Genomic DNA, 22,923 nt, shown 5'->3' with positions numbered 1-22,923 from the left:
TTAAACATTTCGTGTTTAAATTTCTTCAGCCATTTCTTGGAGTGCTTGGTGAAGCCACTTGGCACTCGTTGTTCAAGCTTTGATGGCAATACCGCAGTTCGATACTGGAGTTAGGAAGGCAAAATAAATGAGATGACTACAATGAGTAAAAAATGTTTCAGTTGTTACAAAGCAATGAATCGCCACATCACGGCAAGAATAGCCAAGAGGTGCGCAAGCTCACTCCAAGTTGTCTTGCCTGGGTTCAAATCCAGACCCAGCTATAAACTGTCAACGTGGTGTTTCACAGGCAGGGTCATTCTTCCCTCGGATAGAAGTTCAACAGGAATCCCATCTGCTGGCATTAGTTGGTGGACATTAAAGATCCCACTGTGTCCTTCGCAAAGAGTCGGTGAGCTATCACTGACACCATGAACAAATTACAAATTCCTGCCCTCATCCACAGGAGCCACTGCACCAGTGGCACGGCCACGCTTTCAGCCAATGATACTACTCCGCAGCCGAGTGCTGTATATGAAAAAAGAAGCACACCTTATTATCCTTGCCAGAGGAGAGTTCAGGGTATTGCATTTGGGTCTGTTTGTCCATTTGTTTGACCACAATTTTTACACGTTATCTTTTTTCAATCGAGTACCTCGAGAAAGTCTCATACCATGCAAATAAAGTGCTGGCAAGGGTCTGTAGTGTCTGATGGCTCTTTCTACTTTCTCTTGGCCTCGGCACGACTACATCCAAAGTGGAAGCGTTTCATTCTCTGCAGCTCAGTGGTTTTGTCATTCCGATGCAGTTACTTCAACAACATCATGGTATGGAAAGTAAACGTGTGGAATGACTGTACTGTTTATTTCTTTTCATTCCATTTCAAAAAGGAAGCTCTCAATCTGACACACGTAAATGAGAAGCAAAAAGCGAGAGTAATTCTTCATGGATTTGTAACGTTTACACATGCACAGCCATCAACATCCAAAGGACACTTGGTGGGCCATCTACAGGGTTACACACAAGAGGAAAGGTTGGTCAAGCTATGCTTCTGCAAAGTTATTAAAGTCAACTATCCTAACTACTGACATCTGAGTTGACAATATTGTGTAATATATTGAACCAAGCTCTCTGTCCCCTCCTTCCTCCTCAACTCACATCTTCCTCCCCTCGAGGATCTCCTCCACTCGCTAACTCCCACATTCTTCCCCTGGAGGATCCCCCAAACTAATCTTCCTCCCCAATGGTGTTCAAACCCCCTAAACTAATCTTCCTCACATTGAGGATTCCCTTCTACCCACTAACTCATACCTATCTCACCAACAGTATTCCCCCCTACCCCAAACTAACTCACACCTTTCTCCCCCACCCCTCAACTACCCTTCCTCCCATCGAGGGTTCGGATTCCTCCCACCCCACCAAACTCACACCTTCCTCCCCAAGAGGATTCCTACCCCTCCCCTCCTCCCTCCTTCCACACTGACTCATCTTCCCCCACCCTTGACCAACTTTCATGCTCCACCCTGGAGTTATTGCTACACCCTCCCCCCTCAGCCTCTCCCTCCTAGCTCTCCACGTGCAGCGAGTGTGCAGAGTACTGGTGGTGCCTGTCCCTCAGAGCCGCATAACGGGGACTGCTCATCTCAGCATAAAATCGCTCCCTGATAAGAAACACAACACAAATGAACAATCATTATCATCAAAACTCACGATTCAAACTTTTCTACAATTTACACAAATACATGTTCTCATACTTTCACTGTATTGCTACGTTCACATGGAGACGTCAACAATGGCCCAGTTGGGCCTCATGTTCAAAATGAAGAGTGTGCAGATTTACATTCAGCCACAGCAGCCACACACACCACACCCACCTTACCACTGCACCCCAGTTCCACAGCAGTACATGCATGTACTACAGTGGCTTGAAAAAGTATTCACCCCCCCCCCCCCCCAACAAAGGTTTCACATTTTGATACCACCTAAGCTCATTTCATGATTCTTTCAAATCAAACTTCATATATAGAGGCTTCACAAACTACTCCAAAGTGATAAAACTTTAAAATTCAGATAAAATGTGAATAAGTTGGATTAACAGAGAGAATCAGATGATTCTCAGTTGAATAAGTATTCAAACCCTTTCTCTAATTAACCCTAAATCACTTCAGGAGCAAATTATTTGTTTGAACGGTTACAAAACAAGTGTAATAGGTTTCACCTGTTGGTGGTTATCTCTATTTGTGGGTTACAGGAGGTGGGAGGGAGTTCTCCCAGAACTCACTATCTCCATCTCCTATTTTTTTTGGTGAAGGATCGTGATTCATGAACCAAATTGTGAAACTTCGTTCTCTTGGCTTCCGTTCCAAGAGTCTTTTCAGAATCTTCACTGAACCTCTGACAGCCTCCAATTGTAGATTGTTTGTGGTGATGTTCCCCGGAATGGTTCTTAAGTACTCAGTAAGGGTTTTCTTGATCATTCCTGTAGCTCCAACTATCGCTGGTACAATTTCAGCTTTTTTCAACTTACAAGTCCTCTTGACCTCATTTTCCAAATCCTCAAGACCTCATTTTTCGGACCCTAGTATTTGGTCATTTTCCTAATTTCTGTTAAATACCAATCGTGCTCGTGGCGGCTTCAGACCCAGAATGCTTGTGGCGGCCTCAGACTGGCTGAAACTGACCACGAGTCATGGTGTGTCTCAAGCGGTGGACAGCCTCCTATGGACCAGTCTCTTGCATGCAGTAATGCTCCATGGTACGGATGGGCTCGTAGGGACGGGTCCCTCCTATAAGACATGTGGTACTACCACTTTGTATCAGAAGGGGGTGCCTCATTGACACGGGTCCTACTCCTCTCCCCCAGAATATCTCCACGGTGCTTGCGACTCACTGCGTGCGGCATGGCCCTCTCAGGGGAGTCTATGGGAGTTAACGACGGGCATTTCATCGGCAACCTCAGACACCTTACCTGGGTTAGCCAAGCCATGCGTTGTTAACCGCTGGGTCATTGCATGCTAGACGCCGCTGGCCCGGCAATTTCAGTGAGCACCGTGCCCCACACTCTTCCGGGCAGATGGTCTTGCCTGCCATGCCAATTGTGCAGATCCGATGGACTGGATCTGGGTGCTGCGTCAGCGTTCGTCGCAGGGGACAAGTGAACCAATATTGGGATGGTTCATGGTCCCACACTGCTACATCCACTCCGGTGGTCTGGAGCTTCAGTTGATCGCTTCTGTGCCATGGTGGTCAACACCTGATACGCGGTGGAGTGCGTCGGGGTGGGGAGGACAATGGGCCAGGGTTGTTAAACCCTGACAGTGGAGACGTCGAGACTTTATGTCTGACGTTTTCTTTCACCTGTATGTGATCAGTGGTTTAACTTAAACATTAAGCTCCCCTACTTATCTAAGTAGTTTCAATGTACAACTCACTTGGTCAACCAACAAGGCAACCATGAAGAACAAGGAGTTTTCCAAAGAAGTCAGACATAAAGTGGTGGAGAAGCACCATTCAGGAGAGGGTTATAAGAAGATTTCAAAATCACTCATTATCCTTTTGAGTTGGTGTAATCCATCATGAAGAAGTGGAAGACGTATCATACCACCCAGACTCGACCCAGATCAGGTGGTCCGTCCAAACACAGCAGCCGGGCGAGCAGGAAACTGGTTTGGGATGTCACTGTGAATCGAACAATGACCTTGAAAGATCTGCAAGGGTCTATTTCCAAGATTGGGGTCAGTGTTCATTAATTAAAAATATCCCGTTCCATTCACAAAGCTGGCCTCCATAGATAGGTGGTAAGACAGAAGCCATTACTTAAAAAAAATGATTCTAAAAGCTCATATGGAATTTGAGGAAAAGCATCTTGATGATACTGCAGGCACGTGGAGAAACGTTTTTTAGTGAAACGGGACAAAAATTGAACTTTGTAGTCTAAATTCAAAGCATTACTAACACTGCACATCACCCAGTCAACACCATCTCCACTGTGGTGGCAGCATCATGTTATGGGGCTCCTTTTCATCAGCAGGGACAAGTAAGCTTGTCGGGATAGAAGGGACCGCGGATGGTGCAAAGTACAAGAGAATCCTCAATGAAAACCTGTTTGAGTCAGCCATGAATCTTAAACGAGGTAGGAGATTCACATTTCAGCATAACAACGATCCGAAGCACAAAGATAAAGCCACACGGGAGTAGCTGAATAAGAAGAAAATAAATGTTCTCGAGTGTCCCAGTGAAAGTCCTGACATGAACCCGATTAAACATTTATGGCGAGACTTGACCGCAGTCCATCGACGATCCCCATAAAACTTGGCAGAACTCGAGCAATTTTCACGTGAACGATGGACAAACATTTCACCGTCTCACTGTGTGAAGCTGGTAGAGACCGACCCAAAAGAGACTCGGAACAATCATTGCTGCAATCGGTGCTTCCACCAGGTACTCACCCCCGAAGGAGCTGAATACTTTTATAACCGGTGAATTTTGATTTGTACAAGTTTTCTACAGCTATTCCTGACTTGTAACGTCCTTCAACTATAACCGTGTTTAGTTTGATCCCTTCGGTTATTCCTAAAAAAGTTCATTTAAAGAAATTGTTTCCACATCATTCATAACTCATTTAAATGTGGTGTTATTGGTCGGGGGTGAACACTTTTACAGGTCACTGAACACACGTACAGCAAAACACACTGTGCCACACACGAACAACAAAACAGACTGTGCCACACACGAACAACAAAACACACTGTGCCACACACGTACAGCAAAACACACTGTGCCACACACGTACAGCAAAACACACTGTGCCACACACGTACAGCAAAACATACTGTGCCACACACGAACAGCAAAACACACAGTGCCACAAACGTACAGCAAAACACACTGTGCCACACACGCACAGCAAAACACACTGTGCCACACACGCACAGCAAAACACACTGTGCCACACACGTACAGCAAAACACACTGTGCCACACACGTACAGCAAAACACACTGTGCCACACACGTACAGCAAAACACACTGTGCCACACACGAACAACAAAACACACTGTGCCACACACGTACAGCAAAAGAGACTGTGCCACACACGAACAACAAAACACACTGTGCCACACACGTACAGCAAAACACACTGTGCCACACACGTACAGCAAAACACTGTGCCTCACGTACAGCAAAACACACTGTGCCACACACGTACAGCAAAACACACTGTGCCACACACGTACAGCAAAACACACTGTGCAACACACGCACAGCAAAACACACTGTGCCACACACGTACAGCAAAACACACTGTGCCACACACGAACAACAAAACACACTGTGCCACACACGAACAACAAAACACACTGTGCCACACACATACAGCAAAACACACCGTTCCACAAACGTACAGCAAAACACACTCTGCCACAAACGTACAGCAAAACACACTGTGCCACACACGCACAGCAAAACACACTGTGCCACACACGTACAGCAAAACACACTGTCCCACACACGTACAGCAAAACACACTGTGCCACACACGTACAGCAAACCACACCGTGCCACACACGTACAGCAAAACACACTGTGTCACACACGTACAGCAAAACACACTGTGCCACACACGTACAGCAAAACACACTGTGCCACACACGTACAGCAAAACACACTGTGCCACACACGTACAGCAAAACACACTGTGCCACACACGTACAGCAAAACACACCGTGCCACACACGTACAGCAAAACACACTGTGCCACACATGTACAGCAAAACACACTGTGCCACACATGTACAGCAAAACACACTGTGCCACACACGTACAGCAAAACACACTGTGCCACAAACGTACAGCAAAACACACCGTGCCACACACGTACAGCAAAACACACTGTGCCACACATGTACAGCAAAACACACTGTGCCACACATGTACAGCAAAACACACTGTGCCACACATGTACAGCAAAACACACTGTGCCACACACGTACAGCAAAACACACTGTGCCACACACGTACAGCAAAACACACTGTGCCACACGTACAGCAAAACACACTGTGCCACACACGTACAGCAAAACACACTGTGCCACACACGTACAGCAAAACACACTGTGCAACACACGCACAGCAAAACACACTGTGCCACACACGTACAGCAAAACACACTGTGCCACACACGTACAGCAAAACACACTGTGCCACACACGTACAGCAAAACACACTGTGCCACACACGAACAACAAAACACACTGTGCCACACACGTACAGCAAAACACACTGTGCCACACACGTACAGCAAAACACACTGTGCCACACACGTACAGCAAAACATACTGTGCCACACACGAACAACAAAACACACTGTGCCACACACGAACAGCAAAACACACAGTGCCACAAACGTACAGCAAAACACACTGTGCCACACACGCACAGCAAAACACACTGTGCCACACACGCACAGCAAAACACACTGTGCCACACACGTACAGCAAAACACACTGTGCCACACACGTACAGCAAAACACACTGTGCCACACACGTACAGCAAAACACACTGTGCCACACACGAACAACAAAACACACTGTGCCACACACGTACAGCAAAAGAGACTGTGCCACACACGAACAACAAAACACACTGTGCCACACACGTACAGCAAAACACACTGTGCCACACACGTACAGCAAAACACTGTGCCTCACGTACAGCAAAACACACTGTGACACACACGTACAGCAAAACACACTGTGCCACACACGTACAGCAAAACACACTGTGCAACACACGCACAGCAAAACACACTGTGCCACACACGTACAGCAAAACACACTGTGCCACACACGAACAACAAAACACACTGTGCCACACACGAACAACAAAACACACTGTGCCACACACGTACAGCAAAACACACCGTTCCACAAACGTACAGCAAAACACACTCTGCCACAAACGTACAGCAAAACACACTGTGCCACACACGCACAGCAAAACACACTGTGCCACACACGTACAGCAAAACACACTGTCCCACACACGTACAGCAAAACACACTGTGCCACACACGTACAGCAAACCACACCGTGCCACACACGTACAGCAAAACACACTGTGTCACACACGTACAGCAAAACACACTGTGCCACACACGTACAGCAAAACACACTGTGCCACACACGTACAGCAAAACACACTGTGCCACACACGTACAGCAAAACACACCGTGCCACACACGTACAGCAAAACACACTGTGCCACACATGTACAGCAAAACACACTGTGCCACACATGTACAGCAAAACACACTGTGCCACACACGTACAGCAAAACACACTGTGCCACAAACGTACAGCAAAACACACCGTGCCACACACGTACAGCAAAACACACTGTGCCACACATGTACAGCAAAACACACTGTGCAACACACGCACAGCAAAACACACTGTGCCACACACGTACAGCAAAACACACTGTGCCACACACGTACAGCAAAACACACTGTGCCACACACGAACAACAAAACACACTGTGCCACACACGAACAACAAAACACACTGTGCCACACACGTACAGCAAAACACACTGTTCCACAAACGTACAGCAAAACACACTCTGCCACAAACGTACAGCAAAACACACTGTGCCACACACGAACAACAAAACACACTGTACCACACATGTACAGCAAAACACACTGTGCCACACACGTACAGCAAAACACACTGTGCCACACGTACAGCAAAACACACTGTGCCACACACGTACAGCAAAACACACTGTGCCACACGTACAGCAAAACACACTGTGCCACACACGTACAGCAAAACACACTGTGCCACACACGTACAGCAAAACACACTGTGCAACACACGCACAGCAAAACACACTGTGCCACACACGTACAGCAAAACACACTGTGCCACACACGTACAGCAAAACACACTGTGCCACACACGTACAGCAAAACACACTGTGCCACACACGAACAACAAAACACACTGTGCCACACACGAACAACAAAACACACTGTGCCACACACGTACAGCAAAACACACTGTTCCACAAACGTACAGCAAAACACACTCTGCCACAAACGTACAGCAAAACACACTGTGCCACACACGCACAGCAAAACACACTGTGCCACACACGTACAGCAAACCACACCGTGCCACACACGTACAGCAAAACACACTGTGCCACACACGTACAGCAAAACACACCGTGCCACACACGTACAGCAAAACACACTGTGCCACACATGTACAGCAAAACACACTGTGCCACACATGTACAGCAAAACACACTGTGCCACACACGTACAGCAAAACACACTGTGCCACACACGTACAGCAAAACACACTGTGCCACACATGTACAGCAAAACACACTGTGCCACAAACGTACAGCAAAACACACCGTGCCACACACGTACAGCAAAACACACTGTCCCACACATGTACAGCAAAACACACTGTGCCACAAACGTACAGCAAAACACACCGTGCCACACACGTACAGCAAAACACACTGTGCCACACATGTACAGCAAAACACACTGTGCCACACATGTACAGCAAAACACTGTGCCACACATGTACAGCAAAACACACTGTGCCACACACGTACAGCAAAACACACTGTGCCACACGCACAGCAAAACACACTGTGCCACACACGTACAGCAAAACACACTGTGCCACACACGTACAGCAAAACACACTGTGCCACACACGTACAGCAAAACACACTGTGCAACACACGCACAGCAAAACACACTGTGCCACACACGTACAGCAAAACACACTGTGCCACACACGTACAGCAAAACACACTGTGCCACACACGAACAACAAAACACACTGTGCCACACACGAACAACAAAACACACTGTGCCACACACGTACAGCAAAACACACTGTTCCACAAACGTACAGCAAAACACACTCTGCCACAAACGTACAGCAAAACACACTGTGCCACACACGCACAGCAAAACACACTGTGCCACACACGTACAGCAAACCACACCGTGCCACACACGTACAGCAAAACACACTGTGCCACACACGTACAGCAAAACACACCGTGCCACACACGTACAGCAAAACACACTGTGCCACACATGTACAGCAAAACACACTGTGCCACACATGTACAGCAAAACACACTGTGCCACAAACGTACAGCAAAACACACTGTGCCACACATGTACAGCAAAACACACTGTGCCACAAACGTACAGCAAAACACACCGTGCCACACACGTACAGCAAAACACACTGTGCCACACATGTACAGCAAAACACACTGTGCCACACATGTACAGCAAAACACACTGTGCCACACATGTACAGCAAAACACACTGTGCCACACATGTACAGCAAAACACACTGTGCCACACATGTACAGCAAAACACACTGTGCCACAAACGTACAGCAAAACACACTGTGCCACACATGTACAGCAAAACACACTGTGCCACACATGTACAGCAAAACACACTGTGCCACAAACGTACAGCAAAACACACCGTGCCACACACGTACAGCAAAACACACCGTGCCACACATGTACAGCAAAACACACCGTGCCACACATGTACAGCAAAACACACCGTGCCACACACGTACAGCAAAACACACCGTGCCACACACGTACAGAAAAACACACTGTGCCACACACGCACAGCAAAACACACTGTGCCACACACGAACAACAAAACACACTGTGCCACACACAAGCAGCAAAACACACTGTGCCACACACGAACAGCAAAACACACTGTGCCACACACGAACAACAAAACACACTGTGCCACACACGTACAGCAAAACACACTGTGCCACACACAAACAGCAAAACACACTCTGCCACACACGTACAGCAAAACACACTGTGCCACACACGAACAGCAAAACACACTGTGCCACACACGAACAACAAAACACACTGTGCCACACACGTACAGCAAAACACACTGTGCCACACACGTACAGCAAAACACACTGTGCCACACACGTACAGCAAAACACACTGTGCCACACACGAAAAGCAAAACACACTGTGCCACACACGAACAACAAAACACACTGTGCCACACACGAACAGCAAAACACACTGTGCCACAAACGTACAGCAAAACACACTGTGCCACACACGCACAGCAAAACACACTGTGCCACACACGCACAGCAAAACACACTGTGCCACACACGTACAGCAAAACACACTGTGCCACACACGAACAACAAAACACACTGTGCCACACACGTACAGCAAAACACACTGTGCCACACACGAAAAGCAAAACACACTGTGCCACACACGTACAGCAAAACACACTGTGCCACACACGTACAGCAAAACACACTGTGCCACACACGTACAGCAAAACACACTGTGCCACACACATACAGCAAAACACACTGTGCCACACACGCACAGCAAAACACACTGTGCCACACACGTACAGCAAAACACACTGTTCCACACATGTACAGTAAAACACACTGTGCCACACACAAACAACAAAACACTGTGCCACACACGTACAGCAAAACACACTGTGCCACACACGAACAACAAAACACACTGTGCCACACACGTACAGCAAAACACACTGTGCCACACACGTACAGCAAAACACACTGTGCCACACACGTACAGCAAAACACACTGTGCCACACACGAACAACAAAACACACTGTGCCACACACGAACAGCAAAACACACTGTGCCACAAACGTACAGCAAAACACACTGTGCCACACACGCACAGCAAAACACACTGTGCCACACACGCACAGCAAAACACACTGTGCCACACACGCACAGCAAAACACACTGTGCCACACACGTACAGCAAAACACACTGTGCCACACACGAACAACAAAACAGACTGTGCCACACACGAACAACAAAACACACTGTGCCACACACGTACAGCAAAACACACTGTTCCACAAACGTACAGCAAAACACACTGTGCCACAAACGTACAGCAAAACACACTGTGCCACACACGCACAGCAAAATACACCGTTCCACACACGTACAGCAAAACACACCGTGCCACACACGTACAGCAAACCACACCGTGCCACACACGAACAGCAAAACACACTGTGCCACACACGAACAACAAAACACACTGTTCCACACATGTACAGCAAAACACACTGTGCCACACACGTACAGCAAAACACACTGTGCCACACACGTACAGCAAAACACACTGTGCCACACACGAACAGCAAAACACACTGTGCCACACACGAACAACAAAACACACTGTTCCACACACGTACAGCAAAACACACTGTGCCACACACGCACAGCAAAACACACTGTGCCACACACGCACAGCAAAACACACTGTGCCACACACGTACAGCAAAACACACCGTGCCACCCACGTACAGCAAAACACACTGTGCCACACATGTACAGCAAAACACACCGTGCTACACACGTACAGCAAAACACACTGTGCCACACACGTACAGCAAAACACTGTGCCACACACGCACAGCAAAACACACTGTGCCACACACGTACAGCAAAACACACTGTGCCACACACGTACAGCAAAACACACTGTGTCACACATGTACAGCAAAACACACTGTGCCACACACGTACAGCAAAACACACTGTGCCACACACGTACAGCAAAACACACTGTGCCACACACGTACAGCAAAACACACTGTGTCACACATGTACAGCAAAACACACTGTGCCACACACGTACAGCAAAACACACTGTGCCACACACGTACAGCAAAACACACTGTGCCACACACGCACAGCAAAACACACTGTGTCACACACGTACAGCAAAACACACTGTGCCACACACGTACAGCAAAACACACCGTGCCACACACGAACAACAAAACACACTGTGCCACACACGTACAGCAAAACACACCGTGCCACCCACGTACAGCAAAACACACTGTGCCACACATGTACAGCAAAACACACCGTGCTACACACGTACAGCAAAACACACCGTGTCACACATGTACAGCAAAACACACTGTGCCACACACGTACAGCAAAACACACCGTGCCACACACGTACAGCATGATATTACCTCGCCTTCTTTACTGCTTCAGAATCCTCCTCATTCACTGGAAAACAAAGGGTAAAAAAGGTATGATGGAGAAAGAAACAAAATTATTTACATATTTCGGTGAATAAACGGAATACAAATCGGATCAACGTTCCAAGGGTGGGAAACACAAACATCAATACGTACGAACTCACACGGCAAACACACACGAGTTATTTTGTGACGTTATTACGTCACAAAAAGTTATTACGAGTGTGAGTTATTTTGAGGCGCCATGCAAAATGCAGTCGTGCACCAGTGGGGCCCCTGTGATCCGGTAAATTTACCAGTGGGGCCCCTGTGATCCGGTAAATTTACCAGTGGGGCCCCTGTGATCCTGTAAATTTACCAGTGGGGCCCCTGCGATCCGGTAAATTTACCAGTGGGGCCCCTGTGATCTGGCAAATTTACCAGTGGGGCCCTGTGATCCGGTAAATTTACCAGTGGGGCCCCTGTGATCTGGTAAATTTACCAGTGGGGCCCCTGTGATCCGGTAAATTTACCAGTGGGGCCCCTGCGATCTGGCAAATTTACCAGTGGGGCCCTGTGATCCGGTAAATTTACCAGTGGGGCCCCTGTGATCTGGTAAATTTACCAGTGGGGCCCCTGTGATCCTGTAAATTTACTAGTGGGGCCCCTGTGACCCTGTAAATTTACCAGTGGGACTCCTGTGATCCGGTAAATTTACCAGTGGGGCCCCTGTGCTCCGGTAAATTTACCAGTGGGGCCCCTGTGATCCGGTAAATTTACCAGTGGGGCCCCTGTGATCCGGTAAATTTACCAGTGGGGTCCCTGTGATCCTGTAAATTTACCAGTGGGGCCCCTGTGATCCTGTAAATTTACCAGTGGGGCCCCTGTGATCTGGTAAATTTACCAGTGGGGCCCCTGCGATCTGGCAAATTTACCAGTGGGGCCCTGTGATCCTGTAAATTTACTAGTGGGGCCCCTGTGATCCTGTAAATTTACCAGTGGGGCCCCTGCGATCCGGCAAATTTACCAGTGGGGCCCTGTGATCCGGTAAATTTATCAGTTGATAATTTATTAAAATTTTCAGATTTCACTCCAGATTTCAACACTTGTTGAGTCCATGAGATCCGATTCTCAAATCAGATGTAATATTTCTATTATATACTTTAATTAGGCCATGAGAGTAGATAGTGTTTCCAAATCAAGGCAAGTTTGAATGGGCCGAACAAAATGGCGATTTAAGACCCGAGCAAGCTGACGGGGCTGAGCAAGGATGATGCGGTGCTAAAGGATAATCAAATAAGGCCGTTAATTATCTTCAAAAAAGGGGTGTTTTAATTAACCCAAACACCCAATTTTCATTCATGCACTTCCTTGGAGTTTCCTTCGTATGCATGTAAAGCGTCAGGCTGTTAGGTTTCATTGTTTGGGAGTTATGGAGGAGACACACAGACTGACATTTATTCGTATGGAAAATCACTGGGTACCAAAATCTCAATTAGCAATGCCTTCTTTTCCTTTTTGTATCTGATTACTATGTCCAGTTGCAGGGCTTTATTTTCTATGTTCACGCTCGATGGGATAGGCAGGTCGTACATGAGCGTAATGTCCTTGTTTTCAATGATTGCTTTTGGTTCATGTTTTCATGAGTTTTGTGGAACTGGGATGTTGAAATTTCTGCAGATATGCTGTTAGGATTACTCTACATCTGTGTTGTTCTGACATGAGTTTTCAGCTTATCTGAAATTTAAATTCCAGATAAGGTATCGTCATCTTGCACAATCTGTCCATCCGTCTGCTATTTCAACTTTTCTGGCCAAACGGCTGGGTCAAGCTGGCTGAAATTTTGCAGCAGTGTTCCTCTCCTGACTGGTAACAGGAATTGTAAATGTCGTTTCGGTCACATGACTTTAAGTAGGTCAAAATGTTCGACTTAGTAAATTTCTTCAAAGATCTTCCTCCAGACCCACCAGTCAGAATAATACCAAATTTGGGTTACAACATTAGGACACGGTCCTGATGTTAAATTGTGGAGGCCATGCTGATCACGTGATCAGAAGTGTGTCAAAATGGCGGTCCCGCAAATTCCTTCCAAATTCTTCTCCTGATCAACCAGTCAGAATGCTACCAAATTTGGGTTACAACATGAGGACAGGATCATGATGTTAAATTGGGCAGGGCATGCCGATCACTTGACCGTAAGTGTGTCAAAATGGCGGTCGTGCAAATTCCTTCTAAAATCTTCTTTTCCAGTCCTACCAGTCAGAATGCTACTTAATTTTAGTTACAACATTAGAACAGGGTAGGGATGTTAAATTGTGCAAGTCATGCCGATCACAGAACCAGAAGCGTGTCAAAATGGGTGACTTCGCCAATTTTGGGGAAAATCGTGTAAATTTCTTTAAAAACCTTTCTCTCCAGACCCACCAGTTGGAATGCTACCAGATTTGGGTTTCAGCATTAGGTGCTTTTTAAAAATGTTATACTGTTTGTGTAATTCAGTATGTCTCCATTGAATATGAACGTTGAATCGCTTCTGTGTGAAATTTGTATTCCCAATGGAAAACATCAAACATGTCACGTGACCAACTATCTCACAAAATATACCGACCTGACTGAGATAATTAATATTCATGACCGAATAACGTAATCGTTCGCAATCTTCCATGTCAAATGACCACTCAAGTCAGTTGTGCCTACACATAAATCTTGTAAATATGGTCTAGCCCTTTAACTCCATAGAGCAAAATTACTAAAACCACGGTGGCTATGACATTTTATGTCTTATTCTCCATGTTCTCCTTGGTTTTTTGAGGTATAAAGATCAAAAGGTCAACAACTCAAGTGGAACTTCTAAAATAGTCAATTTTCATTCGATTTACTTGAAATTTGAAGAGGATTTGCATATCAAATCACAAATTCAACCACCAATCATTTTTATGGTCAAACTTGTTTCAGGAATTTCACAAGTATCGCGCACGACATAGTTCTTGTTTGTTCATTTGTTACTTGCGAAATCAAAGTTTCTGGTTGGTCTGGTCTGTTATTCTGTTTGCCTGTATGTCAATTGCCTTCAGGTCACATTTTTACTCCGATCTTCACAAAACTTCACCACCTAGTGGAAGTAGTGACAAGGTGGAAGCCCATTGTTTTTGAGTTTAACAGGTCGAAAAGTCAATGGTCAAGGTCAAATAAATCGTCAATTTTCAACCGATTCACTTGATATCTATGTACAGGTAGTGCACAAAAAAATTTGAAACACCTGGGTAAATGAGGGACACCAAGCAATGGCTTCCACATAAGTGTGGCCCTTGTGTTAATTAAGTAAATAACATCCCAGCATGCTTAGGGTCATGTATAAAAATGCTGCACAGACCTGGTTGCCCATCCATAATTATGGCTAGCAAGGCTGCAAGAGGGGACTCCCTTGTATGTATGTGTGTATAGTGTATGTATGGGATAATTAGAACGTGAGTACATCTATAAAGAATGTATAAGTAGAATGTGAGGACATTTACAAAGAATGTACAATTAGAAAGTGGGAGTACATCTATAATGTACAATGATAATGCGAGTCCTGTACGTCGATAAAGTATGCACAATTAGAATGCATATACATCTTTAAAGTATGTATAACACAATTAGAATGTGAGTACGTCTTTAAAAATGTACTATAAAATCACACAAAAGAAGTCTTGGCAAGGGTCTGCAATCTTTGATCGCTCGCTCTCATTATGCTTGGCAGCACACTGCTGACTTCTGAGCATAATTATAAATTATAATGAGGCCAAATTAAAAAAATTAAAAAATACCAGTTGATTGTCCCTGCCTGCTTCCTTTTTTCAACCAAACTTCTTTTTATTATTATTTGTTATTTTGTCAAACATCCTGAGGGGTGGGGAAGGGGGTGGAATCCAAACCAGTGTACGAAGGAAGCTGTGCAGTGAAGCATCTGCACCACTTAAAAAGTAGCCCCGTGGGTGAGTGATGGTTCCTTCCCCAACAGGCGGGGTGACCTTAGTGTTCTGATGCAAAGAAAACTAGAAGGGCACTCGGTAGAGCGCATGCCTCCGCCCCATAATGCCTGATCCACGAGAACATATCTGGGCCAAAACATTTTTGAAATATCATGCTATATATCGTTTTTGGCCCAATCTCTCATTGGTGAGGAATCACTTAAAAAATTCTAATAGTCAGATCCGGATCTGGATCTTCACCAAAATCTAATTCGAATCAGTAAGACCAGGTCACACACCAAACCTGTCCACAAAATTTTTATCCGGATCCATCCACAACTTTTTGAGATATCCTGTACACAAACAGACAAACAAACAAACAAATAGACCAGTGGTTCTTAACCTTTTTACCACCACGCCCCCTCTAGTAGTTGGTTCTTGCCTCCACGCCTCCCCGCCTCCCCCTCACATCTTCAACCAAATGATTAAAAATCCCTCCTGAATTAAAAGAAAAAACTGAAAAAAATGTATGGTTTTAGTCTTTTTATTGAATCAAAAATTCTGTATAAGCAACATTCATACACACAGCATATTTAATGAGCTAACATTTAATGAGATACTTGACATTGCTTCTTAGATACCAGATCTTGAATGCGTGGTCGAATGCCAGATAGAACACAACACAAGTCCCCTTCAACATTCAGCTTGTTTCTGGACTTGGTCTCGACAGCAACGAGGGTGGAAAATGCAACTTCACAAAGATACGTTGATCCAAACATTGTCAGAATCCGAAGAGCTTGATGTGAGATCAAAAAGAAAACAGGAAGGTACGTGATGCAGAATGTCTCCAGGTCCAGTTTTTTGAAGTCTTCTTCAGCCGAGAAGTTGAACTTTAACTCAAGAAACTCCTCATGCACTTCATCTGAAATATCAGCTACTTCACATTGAAATGGGTTCCTAATGGATTTCCAGGCTTCGGGCTTCTCATCTATATCCAGAAAGTACAGTATCTGATGAATTCTGCTTTCAATTCAGTCAGATGAGTAATTATTTGTTTCTTTAACTCAGAATCAAGGTAACTGTGAATGAGAGCAGAATCCAAGTTAGCAAAACTGACTGTATTTCCATCCTGAATTCGACATTTCCAGAGGTTGAGTTTGGCCATGAAGGCTTGAATGACGTCATGGTGCATGATCATGTTGATGTTTTTCCCTTGGAGTTTGAGGTTGATGGCATTCAGCGCTTCAAAGATGTCCACCAGGTCAGCTAGAGATAGCAAAAATCCTTCAGACTGGAACTTGTCATGGAGATCTGCTTTCTGCTGCGAATCGAGAAATGTTGCCACTTCTTGTCGTAGTTCCTAAAGCCATCCAAGCACGTTTCCCTTCGAAAGCCATTGTACGTTTGTGTGGAAAAGCAAGGCTTGATATTCAGAATCCATATCCACATACAGCTGTTTGAAGAGACGACTGTTTAAGGCTCCAGCTTTGATGAAGTTGACGACCTTGATAGCCAGGTTCATGACATCCCTCATTTCAGCAGGTAGAGTTCTGAATGCTAAAGCTTCACGATGAAGGATGCAGTGCGTACCTCAAGCAGATGGACATTTTTCTTTCATGCTTGTTATGAAACCAGATTACAAACCAAGTATGGCCGGAACTTCATCAGTACACACCCCTACCAGTGAGACCCACGAAAGTTGATTTTCCTGGAAGAAGTTTGATACCACTTGAAAAATATCTGTTGCTGTCATATAACTTTCCATGGGATGGCAAAAGAGCATTTCCTCTTTTACACTATTGCCTGGCACGAAACGAGCATGCATCAGTAGCTGAGAACACTGAGCAACATCAGTCGTTTCGTCCAACTGGATGGCAAATACAGGAGAGGCTCTTACTTGGTCGAGAACTTGATCTTTGATGTCTTGAGACATTTCATCGATCCTTCCCTTGACGTTATCGTTTGATGGAGAGATTTGGGAAAGCTTGTTTGCACTATCCTTCCCCAGAACGAGCTCTGCTGCACGCAGTACACTTGGTTTTATGAGAGTGTCTCCGATGTTATGGCTCTTTTTGCTCTTTGTAATCAACATGGCGATCTCATAAGAAGCCTCAACAACCTTTGAAGTCTGCTGCCGAAATGCTCCACTGCTGTCCATCTTAGCTTGCTTCAAGGACTGCCTTTTTGTTTCAAAGAATGCCTTGGGTTTGGCAGCTTGAGTAGGATGCATTGTCTTCAAGTGGCATTCCAAGCGTGTGGGCCACATGCCATCATTGCTCAGAGTCTTGTTGCATATTACGCACTGGGGTACATCTGTGTCACCCTTTTGGAGGGACACAAATCCAAATCGAATATATTCGTCAAGATACTTCGGGTTTTTTGCACTCATTACGAATGATTTAGTTTGAAATGGGCACTGTAAATCTGTGAAAAAAATTAATTTTAACATTAAAATTAAAATAAAAGATAAATTTTAATATTAAATTTAAATAAATATTAAAATTAATTTTAATACAGAAAATGGTCGGCCTCAGAGCGAATAGAAACCGAAAATTATTAAAGGCGATACTTTTGTTTTTTTTTATGTTCATCACAATATTATGCAAACACTTGTTAAGAAAATTCCAAAAATAATTTGAGAAATTCCTACTTTTTTCTGGGCTCATGCTCCCTCTGGAAATTACTCACGCCCCCCCCCCCCAGGTTAAGAGCCAATGAAATAGACAGAAAGGGGTGAAAACATAACCTCCTTCACCTTCGTTGGCTGAGGTAACAATACCACAAAAAACTAAACAACAGAATAAAAATGAAACAACAACAAACTAAAAACAAACTAAACGTGCTGGATTTGAAAGGTTCTTCTACTACATTTTTTATGTATGGATGGAAGGGAGGACATAACATACATTGAAGCGGTTTGCACCACTTAAAATCCATATCTTCATGTACGACTCTTAAACAATTCTTTGAATCGATCCTTTTCCCAATGTCGATATTGAGTTTTTATAACTTCTCATTGAATCGATCATTTCCCCAATGTTGATATTGAGTTTTTATAACTTCTCATTGAATCGATCATTTTCCCAATGTTGATATTGAGTTTTTATTACTTCCATTCAATCAATAATTTTCCCAATGTCGATATTGAGTTTTTATAACTTCTTGAATTGATCATTTTCCCAATGTTAATATTGAGATTTTATAACTTCTCATTGAATCGATCATTTTCCCAATGTTGATAGTGAGTTTTTATAACTTCTCATTGAATCGTTCATTTTTCCAATGTTGATATTGAGTTTTTATAACTTTCATTGAATCAATCATTTTCCTAATGTCAATATTGAGATTTTATAACTTCTCATTGAATCGATTATTTTCCCAATGTTGATATTGAGTTTTTATAACTTCTCATTGAATTGATTATTTTCCCAATGTTGATATTGAGTTTTTATAACTTCTCATTGAATCGATTATTTTCCCAATGTTGATATTGAGTTTTAATAACTTCTCATTGAATAGATCATTTTCCCAATGTTGATATTGAGTTTTTATAACTTCTCATTGAATCGATTATTTTCCCAATGTCGACATTGAGATTTTATAACTTCTCATTGAATCGATCATTTTCCCAATGTTGATATTGAGATTTTATAACTTCTCATTGAATCGATCATTTTCCCAATGTCGACATTGAGATTTTATAACTTCTCATTGAATCGATCATTTTCCCCATGTTGATATTGAGATTTTATAACTTCTCATTGAATCGATCATTTTCCCAATGTCGACATTGAGATTTTACAACTTCTCATTCAATCCATCATTTTCCCAATGTTGATATTGAGATTTTATAACTTCTCATTGAATCGATCATTTCCCCAATGTTGATATTGATTTTTTATAACTTCTCATTGAATCGATTATTTTCCCAATGTCGGCATTCAGTTTTTATAACTTCTCAATGAATCCATCATTTTCCCAATGTTGATTTTGAGATTTTATAACTTCTCATTGAATCGATCATTTTCCCATTGTCGACATTGAGATTTTATAACTTCTCATTGAATCGATCATTTTTCCCAATGTTGATTTTGAGATTTTATAACTTCTCATTGAATCGATCATTTTCCCAATGTCGACATTGAGATTTTATAACTTCTCATTGAGTCGATCATTTTCCCAATGTTGATATTGAGTTTTTATAACTTCTCATTGAATCGATCCTTTTCCCAATGTCGATATTGAGTTTGTATAACTTCTCATTGAATGGATCATTTTCCCAATGTCGACAATGAGATTTTATAACTTCTCATTGAATCGATCATTTTCCCAATGTTGATTTTGAGATTTATTAACTTCTCATTGAATCGATCATTTTCTCCAAGGTCGATATTGAGTTTTTATAGGTTCTATCAAGCTGCAGCGCTGAGAGCTATACTGCCGCCTTCCGTTCACTGACGTGTTCCGTTTCCATGCGCGATATGCGAGCAATATTGATCTGTGTACATGTCTGTGTGTGTAAGTTCCATTACAGCTGCTGCAGTGAAATTCAATGCACACTTCTGATAAAATGATGCAAAATACGACTGGTTTTAAAACTAGCAAATTGCACGACCAATGTAGAATGTGGACAAATTTCACGAACACAACAAATTTCATAATTTAAGCCTTCATTTTTGAAGATAGCTTTAATATGTTTGCAAATTCGGACGGAACTTGGAATCCTGAAGCCGTGGTATGCGGGACCACTTCTTGATGGGCGACAGTCGCTATGTGAGGTTCTCTTCAATTTCGCTCGGGGGAGATGGACCAGGGAGCACCGGTGATTCCACATCCCACACCTGTAAATTTGTGTATTAAATGTTTTCTGTAGATCTATACAGAAATATGGCATCGCCAATCATTTTAATATACAGGAAGTGTGTAGTTATTTTTATATTTCGCCATACATTTATTATATACTAGATGACCCGTGAACGTGTTGGGTTCCCATTGTGGCAGCGGTTGATGAAAAAAAATCATTTCAAGAAAAAAAAGATAGCTCCAGCGAACTATACAGCTGAGGTTGTTTGCATTGATCAAATTCTCCCGAAGAGTACCTGACTGAATCGGGAATTGATTTTTAAATAATTTTTTCGTTGCCCAATTTGAACGAAACTTGATACTGCACGCCGCAGGAGAATGGTGAGTAAGTTGGCCTGAAAATTTTTGTGCTATCGTGTACCGTTTTGGCTGTATTTCAGGAACATTCATACATACATACATACATACATACATACATACATACATACAAGATGAGAGTTTTAGTAATATATAGATATGTTTGGAACTGTGAATTGTATTTTTAATAGGCTTAGCGAGTGTGTACGTGACGTGTCACGGATATGACCCACGTCATATTTGTTTGGGGGTAGAAAATTGACATGTCTGTTGCATGACTCATGTTATGTTTTTTTTGTTGGGGGGGGATGGGGGAGATAAAAAAATAATATGTCGGGTTCTAAAAGTCGGCGTCCACTTTGAAAAAAACTAACAATCATAACATAACAAATAAAAAAGGCCTCCTCCTTCCTTAAAGAAAAAATCCAGATAAACTTCTTTTATTTGGCCTTAAACTACAGTCACAAATGCAGCTCTGTGGTTTGTGCACATGCACATGATGCACATGTCAAAAACACACGTCGCAAGCACTCATCACAGGACAAAGAGGTTTTTGATGACGAGGCGTACTTGTTTGTGTGCCAGTGAGCTCAGCAAGCATCCGGAAGGAACGTGACTGGCGGGTCCCAGTGTGTGGTCTCCAGTCTTCTGTGCCTGTAACCAGCCGACGTCGACCAGGAGGGGTCTGAGCTAGTGGGGGAGGGGCTCGTGACCCACTGAGGGGAGGGGGTGGTGATGGAGTCGATGTCAGATGTGTGAGGTGGGGGGGGGTGATGTATTAACTATAGGGCAAAACTATAGAACATGTAGAACATCACATAAGGTCAGAATAGCTGTGCTCACAATAAATACTAAATGTTTAGGGGTAAATGTGAGGATGAACAGTCTGAAATGAAGTGAAGAGGAGGATGACGAAGAGGAGGGAATGATGATGAAATGGGTGCAGAAACATCCTTTATGTTTATTATCAACTTCTGCCTTCCTCGAGCTCTTTAATTAGATATTTGAGTTTACAACTCCGTGATAAGAGTAATTACCGTTTATAATTGGTACTTACTGGATCACATATCGGGAAAAATCCTGCAAAAGAGATAGAATCATTTAGTATTTACACTCATATGATCGCTTCTCCAACCCCAAATCCCTCCCCCAAACCCATCTTCCATCCCCAAACCCTCCCCTCAGCACTCACCCCAAACCTCTGCTCCATCCACAAACCCTCCCCTCACCCCAAACCCATCATTCACCCCCAAACCTATCCTTCATCCCCAAACCCATCCTTCATCCCCAAACCCTCCCCTCACCCCAAACCCCTCCCCTTCACCACCCCAAACCCATCCTTCAACTCCAAAGCACTCCTACGTTCTCCCAAAACAGATAAATACCCCGCTCCAATTCTTCCTCACCGACCCTGCTCCAATTCTTCCTCACCGACCCCGCTCCAATTCTTCCTCCCCGACCCCGCTCCAATTCTTCCTCACCGACCCGGCTCCAATTCTTCCTCACCGACCCCACTCCAATTCTTCCTCACCGACCCCGCTCCAATTCTTCCTCACCGACCCCGCTCCAATTCTTCTTCCCCGACCCCGCTCCAATTCTTCCTCACCGTCCCCGCTCCAATTCTTCCTCCCCGACCCCGCTCCAATTCTTCCTCACCGACCCAGCTCCAATTCTTCCTCACCGACCCCGCTCCAATTCTTCCTCACCGACCCCGCTCCAATTCT

At 44.2% G+C, this 22,923-nt stretch overlaps 1 protein-coding gene across 1 annotated transcript in view; it reads right to left on the bottom strand.

The window, feature by feature from the left end:
- Positions 1–822: 822 nt before the first annotated feature.
- Positions 823–22,923, bottom strand: part of PDLIM7 (PDZ and LIM domain 7) — a 58,662-nt gene continuing 36,561 nt past the window's right edge. Inside the window, exons 5-8 of the mRNA XM_085886667.1 lie at positions 22,257–22,279; positions 21,770–21,915; positions 12,099–12,135; positions 823–1,640 (exon numbers count right to left, since the gene is read on the bottom strand). Of these exons, the coding sequence (XP_085742793.1) occupies positions 1,544–1,640; positions 12,099–12,135; positions 21,770–21,915; positions 22,257–22,279 (303 nt within the window). The 3' untranslated portion in view covers positions 823–1,543. The remainder of the gene's footprint in view (positions 1,641–12,098; positions 12,136–21,769; positions 21,916–22,256; positions 22,280–22,923) is intronic.

This window comes from Eptatretus burgeri, chromosome 6 (assembly GCF_056783735.1).
Source record: "Eptatretus burgeri isolate ZD-2024b chromosome 6, Ebu_testis_v1, whole genome shotgun sequence".
Taxonomy (NCBI): Eukaryota; Metazoa; Chordata; class Myxini; order Myxiniformes; family Myxinidae; genus Eptatretus; species Eptatretus burgeri.
This window is presented reverse-complemented; position numbering and strand designations above follow the sequence as displayed.